Here is a 14,377-nt window from a genome sequence, read left to right on the forward strand (position 1 = left end):
TATATGAAATCAGTTCCCAAAGAATTTATAATCATAAGGAAGTGTATTTCAAAACAATCCTTCAGCGTGCATATAATTTACCACTTATTTAAAGGGAAGCAAATTTGCGTACTAATGAGATGGGCGTGCTTGTCTGTCTGATAGAATAAAATCCAGGGATGTAGTGACTTGATGTTTACATGCTAAGGAGTGGTGATGGGAAGATATTGAAAGCTTTATTCTCTGCAAGGAAACAATGTTTCTATAAGGGCAGCATCACATGTATTATAAAAAAGACACCGCCCCTCAGAGCGTGCCATAGGGCCGAATCTAAGCTAAAGTATTCCGGGCAGTGACTGTTAGTGTTGAGAGGTGTGGCAAGGTGCACCATGTGACATGTGTAGTGTGTGTGTTCAGAGCCAGGGTTGCAAGGCTGATGGAGGATCAACAGGTTGGACAGTGCCAGAAACATATCAAGGGTGTTCATTACACATTTGACCTATTTTTGCTTGCTTGCTTGTTTGTTTGTTTGTTTGTTTGTTTGTTTTTCTTGAGATACAGGGATTTTTCTGTGTAGCCCTGGCTGGCCTGGACCAGGCTGGCCTTAAATTCAGAGACTTACCTGCCTCTGGGATTAAAGATGCACTCCACCACCACCTGGCTACACATTTGATTTCCAATGGATTTCTGATCGATGTGTTTTTAGAAACCTTTTACCCTGGCCACATTCTCAAGACCCCTGCACTCAGTTAAGATCTGCAACAGAGCAGGGTTTCTCAGCCATGGGACTGCCATGCTTTGGACTGGGTAACTTTATGGGTAGACTTACTGGTTATTGTGGGATGAAGATAATGCTTATGAGATAAAGATTTACAGCAGTTTGCCCTTCTCCTACTAGATACCAAGGGTCGCTGCCAATCACGGAAACCAAAAATAACTTCCGGGAATGTGGCCTAGGAGACAAAATCAACCCTGATTGAGAACCGGCGCGGCAGAGGGGTAGGGACTGAAACTGGGCCGTTGATGGGTCGTAGTGGCCTCAGATGGGGTGCACCCTGTCAGGAGGCCTCAGGCAGCCAACGGCAGGCAGGTAGTGGGAGCTGGAGGAGGGGAGTGAGGACAACTTCTGTGATGGTTGTCTTGCTGTGTTTCATTTCTGAAGAAGAGCGTATCCATCCATCTTCCAGAAAGAACTAGAAAAGAGGGAAGGTTCGTGATCTAGTCAGGGCGCAGCAGCTGTCTATCCCACAAGCATTAGGGACATGGGGCTTCACAAATGCCATGGGGAATAAATGCCAAGTTGCTTATTTTAAAACGAGGGGCTGGAGGGCAAGCAAATGACTCAGCAAGTGCGAGCTGGGCAGCTCTCGCCGAGAACCTGGGTTTAGTTCCCAGTGCCCACATGGTGCCTCATAGCAACTATGAACTCCAGTCCAGAGGTTCTGGTGCCCTTTTCTGGCCTCCATGAGTACGGTACATGGCCTACACACTTCCAGACAAAGCACTCATACTCATAGAAACGTAAGTTAAATGCGTAAATAATACGATAAGGAACTAGAGGGGTGGCTGAGTGGCCCAGCCCATACTTAACGTGCACAAGATTTGATCCCTGGCACCGTATGCATGAGTGCATGTACACACCTATGCACACCAGTGTATCTTGAGTTCCAAGAGGAAGCAAAGCATCAAATTGTGAAGCACAGGGCTCTTCTAGGTCGAGGCGAGGGCATGGCAGATGCCCCGCTGGAGAAGCTCATCACCTCTGTCTAGGAGGCCAGGCATGGTAGTGAATGCAGCCCCTGGAACACAGAGGTTAGACTCTAAGGGCCAGAGGATAAGGCAGGCAATAGCAGGAAGCCATCGCAAGAGCAGAATGTGAGAGAGCCATCTTAGCCAGAAGGCTAGCAGACATGAGGAACCGCTTTACCTCAGGGATTGTTGTTAATTACACAGACAAGGAGAAAAGGAGAGAAGGTTGTGAGAAAGGGAATTCTGAAAAGAGCCGAGAGGGTGGTTATACGAAAGGATGGGAAGGGGGGATTTTCAGCCAGTGGCCAGATCATGAAACTCTTACAGAACCTCAACCCAACTAACTCTGTCCTGTGGGTGATGGGGAAGCAGGCATAGCAGTCAAGCGGGGAATGATGTCATCAGATTTGCTTCCTCACGTTACATCTGGGCTAAGGGAGATGGGGACAGTGGCCTGGCAAGAGGAGAGACGCTGGTGGCCTGCCTTCGCACGGTGATCAGAAGAAAGACGGAGGGTGGAGGATCGGTGTTTGACTAGCTATGGTTTGCATCCGGGTGTTCGTTCCCGCCAAAACTCAGGCCAAAACTGGATCTCCAAAGCCATATGCTAGAGGCCTTTGCAGATGGCGCCCTTGGCAGTAACTAAGACTAGATAAGGCCATCAGAGTGAGCCTTCCATGACGTAAGTGGCTCCATAGGAGCCTGAGGTTAGCACGTTTCTCTGTCCGGCCACATGATGCTTGCACGTATGCCATGATCCAACAGGAAGACCCTCACCAGGGGCTGCTGATGCAATGCCTCAGGACTGTGGGCTAAGTAAGCATCTGTAGAATTTACCAGCTTGAGATCCTAGTCCTGACAGCAGTAAGCAAGGTGGTCTTTGCAAGTGAAACTCAGAGAAGGGGTCCTGGGTAGGACGCTCCCTGGGAATGGGATAGAAGACTATTTGGAGAGCAGTTTATCCAGAGAAGGTAGAGGTGAATTATTCCCTAGGAGCCCTTTAAATGTAGTGAGCTACTGAGTACAAGAAGACAGTTGGAAGAGGGCAGGAACTCTGTGACAGGTAGGTTAAAACTCGGGGTCCCCAGCGTTCTGAAAGAAGTTGAAGCCAGGCGTGTTACATGAGACCAAAGAGTGGGTGGCAGCCTCAGGATGGATGGATCTGTGTCAAATCGCTATTAAGAGAGTAAACTGTGTTTGCCATGCTGACTTAGAGACCAGAGAGTGGGTGTTGACCGAGACCAGGAAGAACTCAGCCCCTATAGGACCCGTGGAGGAAGGAGATGCAACTCATGCTTCTCCCTGACCCCTCTGTGCTATCTCCATTTGCTTAGCCTCTCACTGCTTTGAGTTGGATTTGACTCAGCTCCTTCCCCTAGAGGTTGGTTTGTGTACTAGAAGTTCCATGCGTCGGCCATCCATGTTGGGTGGCGGTGGGACCTTTAAAAGTTGGAGCCTAGCAGAAGTTCGTTAGGCCTCAGGCTTAGGGGACTAAAGTTCTCCTGGGACCTAAATCAGGTCCCATAAGATTAAGTTCTTTCAAAAAGAACACTTTCTGCTCCTTAGATTTCTCTAGCTTCTGGATTCCAGATGTGATCTTGTCCACATACATTCCCACCATTCCTATGGAATCATGTGATCTCTGTGCTTTCAGCCTCCAGAGCTAAGTAAGCTCTTTCTCCTTAATAAAATACCCAGCCTCCGGTATTTTATTATAGCAGCAGCATTAGGAAATACTGCCACTTCCATCTGGGAGGGAGCACCTTGCCTCTGTTGTCTCCTGGGCTCCCTCTGTATTTCTTCTTTCCCTCTGACTGAAATGTGATGGCCTCCCTCTAGTGATGAGGTGCAGACACAGCTTCCGTGATCCAGACCTGAGCCTGAGAATCAGGGCTCTCCCAACAAGAAGCAGCTGTAAATGCTCTTGGAGCCTGAACCCGCAAGGGTTTCTCACCTCTCCAGCTAGAGGCTGTGACTCAGAAAGCTGGTATTCCCTGTCCTTCACTATTTAAAGCATCTTCCTGTCATCTCTTTCGGCCATTTGGGGTTTTTCTTTGGGGAGTGGAAAGGTGGGTTTTCGTTTCCATGGCTGGAGTCTCTTCCCACCAACTGGAAAACGTACATTAAGTTGATTATTTTTCTTCCGGTCCTTCGTTGATAAGATCTTCAGACTGGAGAAAGACAAGGTACAGTTTTACATTTTCAAAGAAAACAGGAGACTCGCTGCTGCTGTCTGATGACATAAAGACATGTAAGCTGGAACTCATGTCAGCTCGTGGTCAAGGTGAATCATTTAGCCATGGCCCAGGAAGGAAACCTCTGGGTTGTGGAAACAGTTTCTGCAGCTCAGAGATATTTTCTAAGCCAGAGTCACGTGTATGCTGATAGCAAAGCTATTTAAGATCGCTTGAAAGCATCCTAAGCATTTAATTCTGGGTGATTCATGTCACGAGAGACTTTAGCTTTGATCACTTCCCTTGCCACCTACCGTATAAACATCCAGATATAGGCAGGGAATTTCTTTCTTTTATTTAATGTGAGTCTAAATCAGATACAATTAGTTAAATCTACCAGCAAAGTTGAGGCTAAAGAAAATACAGGGTATTCAGGAAGAGTCTTGGAGTTCTCACCCTGGGGTTTAATAATCCCCTTCAACCACAATTTGACTCTGCATGGCTCCTGTTAACCAAAATCAGCCCTAAACCTTACAGTCAAATGAAGCGTTCTGAGAAGGAAAGATCATATTCACTTAACATGTGTTATAGTACATTGTTACAATTGCTCTATTAGCAATCACTGTTAGTTTCTTAGAGTAGCTAATAAATGCATTAAGCTGTATAATAGACAGACAGACATGCACAGGAAAACACAGTATACTCCACGTCCAGACCTTTCCCAGCTTCTGCTATCCCCTGGGAGCTTTGGGCTATATCTCCTGTGGATATGGAGGGATGGATATATTGGTTACCTGTCTCAGTGCTCTTACTTGGGCTCAGTTTGAGGTACAGTCAGTCTGTCATGTCAGGAAATTAATTCATGGTTATAAGAGTCTGGGGGAGCTGGTCACATTGCATCTGCGTCAGGAAGTAGAGAGAAACTGCTAGCTCAGTTCACTTTCCTCCATTTTTATTCAGTCCAAGACCCCAGCCCAAGGAGTAGTACCACCCACAGCTAAAGTGGATCTTCCCACTTCAATTAACCTAATTAGCTAATCCCTCACCGGCATACCCAGAGGCTAATCTAATCTAGATAACCCTTCACCAGGCAAGTCTCCCAGGTGATTCTAGTTCCTGGTAAATAGACAGTCAGTATTCACCATCTCAGCTCTATACACAATGTGCACTTCTAAGAAACAGCCTTGACAAGAGTGAGTTCTGCAAGGGAGGCTGTGTTGTTGTTGGAACCAGGAAATAGAGCCAGAGAACTGAGGGGGAAAGTGCTGTTCCCATTTCTACCCCAACTCGTGTTGCTCAATGTGTGACCCATCTCAGGGGTATTGGAATAATTCTATCAGAAGCCAGAGCGATTCTTTTCAGGGGCCTTCACCCCATGAAGCTGGTTCTTGAATATACAGGAAAGAATTTCGAGATGAGCCAAAGTACAGGGAAGTCAGCGTGTTTATTAAGTAGAAAATTAGATGTTAGATTTAAGTGCATGTGTGTGTGTGTGTGTGTGTGTGTGTGTGTGTGTGTGTGTATCTATGTGTCTTTGTGAGACTGGGTGTGTGTTTGGGTGTGTCTGTGTGTGTTCATGAGTCTGGGTTTGTCTGTGTGTGTATGTCTGTGTGTGTGTGTGTCTGTCTGTGTGTGTGTGTGTGTGTGTGTGTGTGAGAGAGAGAGAGAGAGAGAGAGAGAGAGAGAGAGCAGAGGAGAGAAACGCAATGAATAAAAAGAGAAAAAGGAGAGGTGTTCGATCCTGCGGGTTTTCAAAAAGGCTATCATTTACAGCCAGTTAAAAAATGAAATATAAGTTTAAAAATTAAGCATAAAAATATGAACCGGGTTACATATTTCTCTCTAAGAACTTCCCATCTGTAACTGAAACTGTAAGGTGCTTTTAGGAGGCGCCTTGTTCAGGTTTAGGGGTGAAAGACAAATGCTGACAGACTTTACTAACACAAAAGACGCAAGCATTCTGGCACCAAGCAGCCAAAGTTCATCTACTGTTTTTACCTGTCTTGTTTGAGGTAAGTCTTGAAAAGTAAAACATTGTTTCTATAAGCAGTTCTTTTGTAACATTTTATTTATTTACTGCATGTGTTTGATTAGTGTTCTAGAATGGCTTAGAGAACTCAGAAACACCATACTTATATTGACCAGTTGATAATGAGGAAAAAAAATGGGATCTGGGTGCACAGCTAACTGGAGAGGTTGGTCAGGAAGGGCTTAGACGCTTCCTCCAGGAGTTCAGCACCCTGGAAGCTCATCAGATCTCATTGTTCAAGTTTCTGTGAGCCTTGACCCTCCAACTACATGGGACTTTCAGGGGCCAGTCCCCTCCAGAGGCTACCTAGGGGACCCACAGGACCTCATCTCATTAGCATCTCATTAGCATAAAGGCTGATGTAGTCTGAAGAGACTCTTGTGGAATACTGGAAGTCCCTGAGGATTCAGGTACTCCTAGGTAGGAAAGAGGATCAAAGACCATATCTCTTTCAGAGTATGTTACAGAAATGTTTTACAAAGTAAAAGGAATGATAAATGTGAAAATGTTCTTACAAACTTTACAACACCTTGGAATACAGTTTCCAACGGTTTCAAGGTGCCATCAGCTTTGCAATAACAAGACTCGAATTTGAGATGGTTATACTTTGGGGCTCCCTGGACTTGATAGTTTCACTTTTCAAGCTGGAGAACAATAACATGTTTACCTGGGCACAGCAAAACACTACGGTGAAAACATGCGTGCTGAGTTATGAGCATTCGAGGGAATCAAGACAGGGGAAAGATCAAAGGCAAAAGTGAGTGTTGGTTGATGTGCTTTAAACAGATAAGCTTTAGCTAATATGAGAATAGATAGCAAGCTTGTCTGGTCTGATACTGAACACAGTTGGGCAAACGTCCTTACAGCTCTCTCTGCTACCTTTGTATGCAGTTGTGATTTTTGCTGTCTCCATAGAAGCCAGGCTCGATTTAATTGATCAAGACTTGTCCCTACTGCCTGGCCAAAGCAACTCCATCTTGAGCCTTATGACGTTCTCACATCCCGGATCTCTCTCTCTCTAGAGATGTGCTGTAAACATCTTGCCCACTACAGACCTTTCGGAAGTTTGGAAAGGGAGTCCAGCTGTTTGGTTAGGAACGTGTGCCTTCCCACCCTCCGTGTCCCAGTAGAGGCCTCTGGGGAGCCTAGAATTCCTTCCACTACAGTCATCCCACACACACCTTATCAGTACCTAGTGGGCGGAACCCAGATGCTGAATAACTGCAGGCTTGTCAGGGACTGTCAGAGGGTTGAAAATTACAAATGTCCCTTTTCCCACCGATATCCACTCTGTGTGGCATCCACCCACCTGCGACTTTATGTAAGTGTCCAAGCACTCGGTTCTCTCCTTGTGAGCCATTCTCCATTCTCTTGTAACTTCTGGCACTACTTGTCACCTGTGTCTGTCCCTGCTTCTCCACATGGCACCACCAGAATTTCCTGCCTCTGCTATGATGCTGCACTCTCTATGACTTAATTATGCGCCCGGTAATAAGGGTCATTTCTGTGCCTCTTCATCTGGCATTCCATGTCTAATAAGGCTCTGGTGGAGATGGGTGGAGACAGGAAGAAGAGTAGCCATTGTTCTCTGCAGACAGACACCCTCTCTTGCACGTCCTCCAGGCCTGTAGCCTCTGTGCTCTGGGCGTGTGCACAAAGGTAGCAAGAAGCAAGCGATATCCTGGAGGCAGAGAGGGAAAGGCAAAAGGCCTCACAGCCCTGCAGTCAATAGGCTACAAGGAAAGAAAGGGACTTCTGTTAAGAGGAAAGGCCTGGGCTAAGTTTCGGTCTCCTGGCCTGGGGGCACTGGAGGAACAGGGCTGGGGAGGGGCCTGCAGAGGGAGGGAGGGCAGCTTTGCGTGACCTGACGCAGGGTGCCCTTCCTGGGCCTTGAAATTGAGGAACCGAGGAGGCACCGGCAGGGAGTCAGTGTCTCAGAACACAGAATGGACAGAGGGCTCCAGCTGCTGACCCTGCCTGATGTATCTGCTAGGGCCGTGGAGATCACCGGCCCCGGAAGGATATGACATGGTCCAAAAACTTTTCTTGGATTTTTTTCGTAGGCGGCTAAGCCAAAGACCCACTGCAGAGGAACTGGAGCAGAGGAACATTCTGAAACGTAAGTTGGTTAAGCCCAGGGTGACCAGACCCTCAGGGCAGCCTTCCTGGGTGTGTAGTGGCTCACTGGGTCTCTCGCAGGGTCCATGGAAGCTCGGAAAACCTCTCCTGCGGGAGGTCTCATAGACACCAAGGATGAACCCTCTTCATAGCTGAGGACGACCTATGCCACTGGCTTCCCTGTTGTGGGTTAGGAACATCCCCCGGCTGAAGCCAGAGCCCACCCTGAGCTAAGAGAAAAGCTAATAATCCAACAGAGGCATTTACTAGAAAAGGGTGATTCATAAAGAGAACCAGATTCACCTTCACACCCAGACCGGCCTTTTAAACGTGACTTGGCTTTAATGACAAGTGTAAGGGAACTTTAAAAATATGAACTAGGAAAGCCAGGGGCTGTTGGGGGAACCCCTCAGTCCCCTGAGCACCAGCTTCACAGCGGGAGAAAGCCTTGCTGAGCGAGCTTTGCTCTTGTCCTCCTAAGACTGGCCTGGCCTGGCCATCGGCATGCTTACAGGATGCTCTCATTCAGAGAAAGCAGGCTGTGAGGAGGCTGTAGACGGGGAAAGCAGACCCCTTGTTCAGCTCAGGACACCGAGTGAGTTTGTACAGAGAATCTACTTGGTACTAAAACTATTTAAAAATGCAAAATCATGAAAGAAACCAGCCTTCCATGGACCCCCCCCCCAATATGCCTCAGTTTAGTCATTTTTAGTTTTCATCGATCAAAGCCCACCAGACCCTTCCTGTCGTCCTTAGCCATAGTTTTCTCGTCACAACCAACAAATAATATGTTTAGTCTAATTTCCCAGCCCCCAAAAGCCATTCTAATTCCTATCCAGAAGAAAGCTGGACATCAGAAAGTAACTTACAAACGTGTGAGGGCACTTACACGCAATCACCTGAGCCGTTGCTCTAGGTGACTGGAAAAAAAAGCCACTTAAATGATGTTGTTTCTGATTGCACTTTCTACCCCTTCCCCCGATGGTCTCGTGACCTGGCCAGCAGTCAGTGATTTGCTGAGGGAGGACGTTTGCATTTTTGCCTGGGCAGACTGGGATGGGCTCTGCAGCCCCTGTTAGGTACCCACCTGCTTGTCTGCCTTATCCTTTCTCCAAGGCACCCATTAACAGTTTTCCAAGGTTTGGAGCAATCCTTACAGAATAGTGAGGTGTCCAGGGCTCTGTGTGTCAAGCTCTTTCTCTTGCATTTATTTAATTCATTGGTTGGGAGAGCATATGCCCATAGCACTCATTGGGGGGGCGGGGTCACTCTGCCAAGTGAATCCACGGGATCAAACTTGGGTTGTCAGGTTTAGTGGCACCTTTACGCACTGAGTCATCTCACCAGCCCTAGTTTATTTTTAAACCTGTGAGCGCCCTTCAAAATGTCTAAGTTTGCCCAAGTGTGGTGCCACAGACCAGTAATCCCAGCACCGGAAGACTGTGTGGAAAGTAGGTAGAGTGTGAGTTCTAGTCAGCCTAGGCTATAATATAGCAAGACCCTGTCTCAAAGCAAAAGTTTCTAAATATACTTTCTGTACGATTAAATAGCCTACAACTTTGTCAGAGATTCCTACAGTTGGGCAAGTCCTGGGTCTTTGAGGTGTTTCCTTTTTGCCCCATGCAGACACCTGCTCCATTATAAAGTTTCTATTGTTGATGAGAAGAGAAAAGTAAGGAAGAGAAATCTGATTCCTCAAATCAGAAATCAGATAATCCTGTTTCCTCCATACCTTCCTCCGTGCTGAGTGAGTGCTTCCTCCACCCCTCCCAGCTGTCCTGAGCACCTAACCTCCACAGCACACCACAGCACACCGGCTGGCCCTGGCTTGTGTCACTGTAAATAGTTTCCCTGGGAAGCAGTGAGGCTTAGGGAAAGAGGGTTCCCCACCCCCACACCCCCTCCCATCCCCCTCCCACATCTGGCTCTCACCTCTAGTCTGCCCAGATGCTAAGGGATCAAAGCCAGCCCAGCACTGTTTGCTTGTTGGTTTGATGGCTTTTGTTTTATTGTTGGTTCCTTGAATCTAACCAGCCCCGGGAGACCTAACAGGGGAATTTGTGTGACTGTTACTGAGTTTTAACAAATTTCTCCGCCTTTCCCATGTCAAATAGCTACAAATTCAGGCACCACTTAACCAAATTAAAACAGACTGACCATCTCTCAGTTTCAAAACCTTTCAGAGAGGCACCTGTTTTCCCTGCATGCTGGACCTTTATTTTTCAAAATTTGTTTTCTGGGTTTATTGTTTAATCTACTTGAGTCGAGGGTTTATCGGTCTTCTTCTTATTTGGGGGAGAGCTGTTTTGTTTTTGTCGTCTTGGTTTTAGTTTTGGTTTTCTGTTGGTCACCTGTAGCCCCAGGCTTGGCCTTAAACTTGGTAAATATCCAAAGATGCCTTTGAACCCACATTCCCTGCTTCTACCCGAAACATGCTGGGATTGCATATGTCACCACACCCCGCACCTATTTAATTCTTACATAAGAAATGTCAAGAGGTATTTGCAAATATCCCCCCCCCCAATAATCAGTTCTAGAACTTACCTTCTGGGCTTTGAACTGGAAGAGGAGCTGGAAGAGGCCCGGCTTGGTCTGCAGTCCCACCCTGCCCAGCCTCATAAGCAAGCCCTCTCTTTGTTAAGTAGCCACTAGGGCCCCGTGTGCATCTGAGCACATAATGAATTCTGGGAGTGGGCACCATGACGATGACATCACTGGACTTTCCTGGCCTCTCTTCTCAGTTGCCTAGTGGGATTACCTTGGTATCCTCTACCTGAGAATTCATGACACTGGGTTTGTAAATCACTTTGAGCTAATGATATGGACACCATAGGTGATAGTTTATGACCCGCCCTTCTGAGAATCTACTTAAGAGATGAAGGCTCCCACTCTGGGTCATCTCCAACACGAAACACCCACCCCCATGGCTCGGAAGGGGCCTGTAGGTGAGGAGTGAGGTCAGACCCAGTAATGAGAAGGAGGACCAGCCTGAAACAACTTGTGACAACAGGAAAAACCAAAGGTCTGAACTATTTGACTGGTGAGCCGTATCACGGGTGACTGGTGGCTGGTGGCTTCTCTCTCTGGAGCTTTCATGACTTCATTTGGAAACCCAGAATGGTAGCTTACATGGTCTCTAAGTTTCAACATGACACCCAAGCTTCCTCTAGGGTGGACTACAAGGCCACCTTTCTTCTATCCTTCCTTCCCACCCCACTCCACTCCAACCCCATATAAGTGTAGCTGACTGCCTGGAGTCTGCCTCCAAATTAAGTCCCCGGTGGATTGATTCATGCTAAGATGTTAATGGCTGGCTTGTTTCCCAGATTTTAACACAGAGTAATTTACTTTTTTTTTTTTTTTTAAATGTCAGCCTTTGGGTTTCCCATCTTCTGAGTATTGCTCTCTGCTTCCCAACTTACCTGTGCTAGGTTATTTCATACTGCGATAGTAATGGCTATTATAGGTTTTTAGCAGAGGGTGTGTGTGTGTGTGTGTGTGTGTGTGTGTGTGTGTGTGTGTGTGTGTGTGTGTGTGTGTGTGTGTGTGTGTGTAAGGAAACACTGGGAAGAAAACAGGGCAGTTAAATCCAGAGGAAGGGACATTTGTGGTAGGTACTAGCACTGTGGAAGCTCTGGTAGCCCATTCCGCAGGAAGAGTGGGTACTTCCCGTGCTGCCCGCACAAGGTCCTGATTCCCACAGGCAAGTGGGGACCGAAAACTGTACCCTGGGGGTGTCACTCATGGCTCTTAGTCCTGTTCTGAATTGCCACCATTTGTCGCCAGAAAAAGCCACGGCCACCTTGGTTACAACTCACTAGAACTGTCTGTTGCTGACTTCCTGGGGTGGCAAGAGGGGGAGGTGGGACTTTAATCATACCCTCCCCATCTCGGTTTCTGTGCACTGAGATGTTCTTCCTTGAAAGACCCACGCTGTGCTGAGACCTCTAGAAGCCACAGCAGGATTTTAACAAAACAGTGGAGTTGCAGAAACATTATCTGACAGCCATGATTACAAAATGGGAACGCAGGTATCCCAGGCAAGCTTCACGGACACTGTGCCCAAACCAACCCATAGTTTACTTTTGCTGATGCTCGCCAAATCTCCCATGGGTGAGGATCTTACACCTTCTGTGACACTAGTTGGCATTCGTGGTATTTTTCAAATCAGAGGGTACCATGTTGATGACTCTGCCTCCACAGAGACCAAGGAACCCTTCCAAGGCAGTCTGCTTATCGTCCCTCAGCTCAGACAGAGAAAAGGCCTAAGGTCCCTGCCCTTCTTCCTGCTCCCTTCCCTGGACCCTTACTATAGCTCTTTAAACTCTGACAGGCCAGTTGCCAATATATTGATCTGGGAACATTTGGTCTGTGAAGTGTGCAAGTCCAAATGCAGGCAAGTACGGTCCACACCCCGGCCTCACACATGTTCTGTGGACTTCTCAGAAGATTTAAAGAATTAACGGAATCAGGGCTTGTGAGAGGGGAGAGTTCTGAAGTCAGTACAAGCAGCCTTTCGGGTTGCGGTTGCCTCTGTCGGGTGTCATTCCTACAGCAAACAGGTCGAGTCATGTCTTCTCTCCTGCCCTACAGGGCTCCAGACTCTAGGGCCACACACAACAAGCCCTTTCAGCCTCTTAGAAGCTCTAAAGGGCAGGCACAAGGTCTACACCTTTTTCAAAGATGGCGTCCTTGATCTTCCCCAAATGTCTGTCACTGCCAACAGTGCCCCCACACTTCTGAAACATGCTCCATGACTTACATTGCTCATCCCAGCATCCCTGCCTGGGCTCCAAGGATGCAGGAAGATGAAGCCAGGACCCTGCAGGCATAAGGATAACTAGGGGAGGGGATCTGAGTGCTTGGACCAGAGCCTGGGTGTGGGTGACACCATGCACCGTAATCAGGAACATCTTCCATATATTTTCAGCTCGGAATGAACAAGAGGAGCAGGAGGAGAAGCGGGAAATAAAGAGGAGGCTGACTCGCAAGGTAAGCCGGTCCCCCTTCCCCAAAGCCGCTCACCATACCTTGACTTCTAGCAGCCTTGCAGACTTTGAAGCCCCTTGACCACAGTCCTCAGACTCGCTCACACCGTTCTTGGGGATAATGGTCAACTCGCCTCTAACTTAGTCTCTGGGTATCCAACTCCTTAGGCATTGGTGGGCACCAAGAACACATGGTATACAGACACATCTGCAGACAATACACCCATATACCTAGAAGTAAATGAATAAAAAAAACTAATCTTAAGAAAAGCAGATTCGTATATTTTAACTCCACCACACCACTAGGAACTCATTGTGAAAGCAGGAGGGTTTCTGTGAGTTCCAGGCTAGTCAGAATGAGTTCCGGGTCATCGAGAGTTACATAGTTGCAACCCTGTGGAAAGAGGGAAAGAAGGGAAGGAGGGAGGGGTGGAAGAGGGGAGAGGGAGGGGAAAATGTAGTAGTTCAATATGGACACAATGACTAATGCCTATAACCTCAGCACTCCAAAGGCTGAGATTACCCCGAGTTCAAAGCTAGCCTGAGCCACACGTAATGAACTGTATTTTGTCAAAAAAAAAAAAAAAAAAAAAGAAAAGAAAAGAAAGAAGAAGAATATTTTTTAAAGGTAGTTTAAATACAATACTGTCCTTTGCTATTGTTTTAAGGAGTTGTTACTTTCTCCTTTCCCCCATTACTACCTGTTGAAATTGAAAAAACGATTTGAATGTCTTCTGCTAAATTCAGTTGGAATTACTGGATCAGGAAAAATATAAAAAGCACTGATCCATTGAGTTAAGATGTTTGGAAAATACTCCAAACTCCTTACAGCTGGAGCTTTGCTACATTTTCAACCCCTCAAACAGAGGCTATTGCCGTGCTGTATAAACCCACAGATCTTTCTTTTGAGAAAAAAAAAAAAAACAACTTGAATAATAAACGTGAAAGTATTCTTGGGTCCTGTTGAAGGTTGAACTCATTGATAGCACACAGGATGTAACACTCCCTGCATCTCCCTGAAGTGTTTTCAATCAGCCCCCTGCAGTGGCCATCTTGAAAAAAAGAGTACTCGTCTTAAAGATGGTGAAGAGACCCATTAAGATGAATTCTAGAGATGCACTTTAGTGACTCCTCTTCCCCGGGAACATTACATAAAGGGCGAGATGCCGAGGTCCTGAGAGGCCACGCCACTTATGCAGGAGGTAATTTGGGTTTCTCAACACCCTCTCTCCCCAAAACCAGCCCAAACACTGGAGGCAAGCCAAATGCCAAGCTAATTAAAGGAAGGGAATAAACAAAGGCCTGGCTGACAGGGTGGCACCACACTGAGGGGAGGAGAA

At 47.0% G+C, this 14,377-nt stretch overlaps 1 protein-coding gene across 10 annotated transcripts in view; it reads left to right on the forward strand.

Moving 5' to 3' along the window:
• Phactr1 (phosphatase and actin regulator 1) overlaps window positions 1-14,377 on the forward strand; it is a 474,784-nt gene that overhangs the window by 451,019 nt on the left and 9,388 nt on the right. For all 10 annotated transcript variants that reach the window (XM_032884873.1, XM_032884876.1, XM_032884872.1 and 7 more), the window contains 2 exons: window positions 7,995-8,050; window positions 12,980-13,041. In XM_032884873.1, the coding sequence (XP_032740764.1) occupies window positions 7,995-8,050; window positions 12,980-13,041 (118 nt within the window). The remainder of the gene's footprint in view (window positions 1-7,994; window positions 8,051-12,979; window positions 13,042-14,377) is intronic.

This window comes from Rattus rattus, chromosome 14 (assembly GCF_011064425.1).
Source record: "Rattus rattus isolate New Zealand chromosome 14, Rrattus_CSIRO_v1, whole genome shotgun sequence".
NCBI lineage: Eukaryota > Metazoa > Chordata > Mammalia > Rodentia > Muridae > Rattus > Rattus rattus.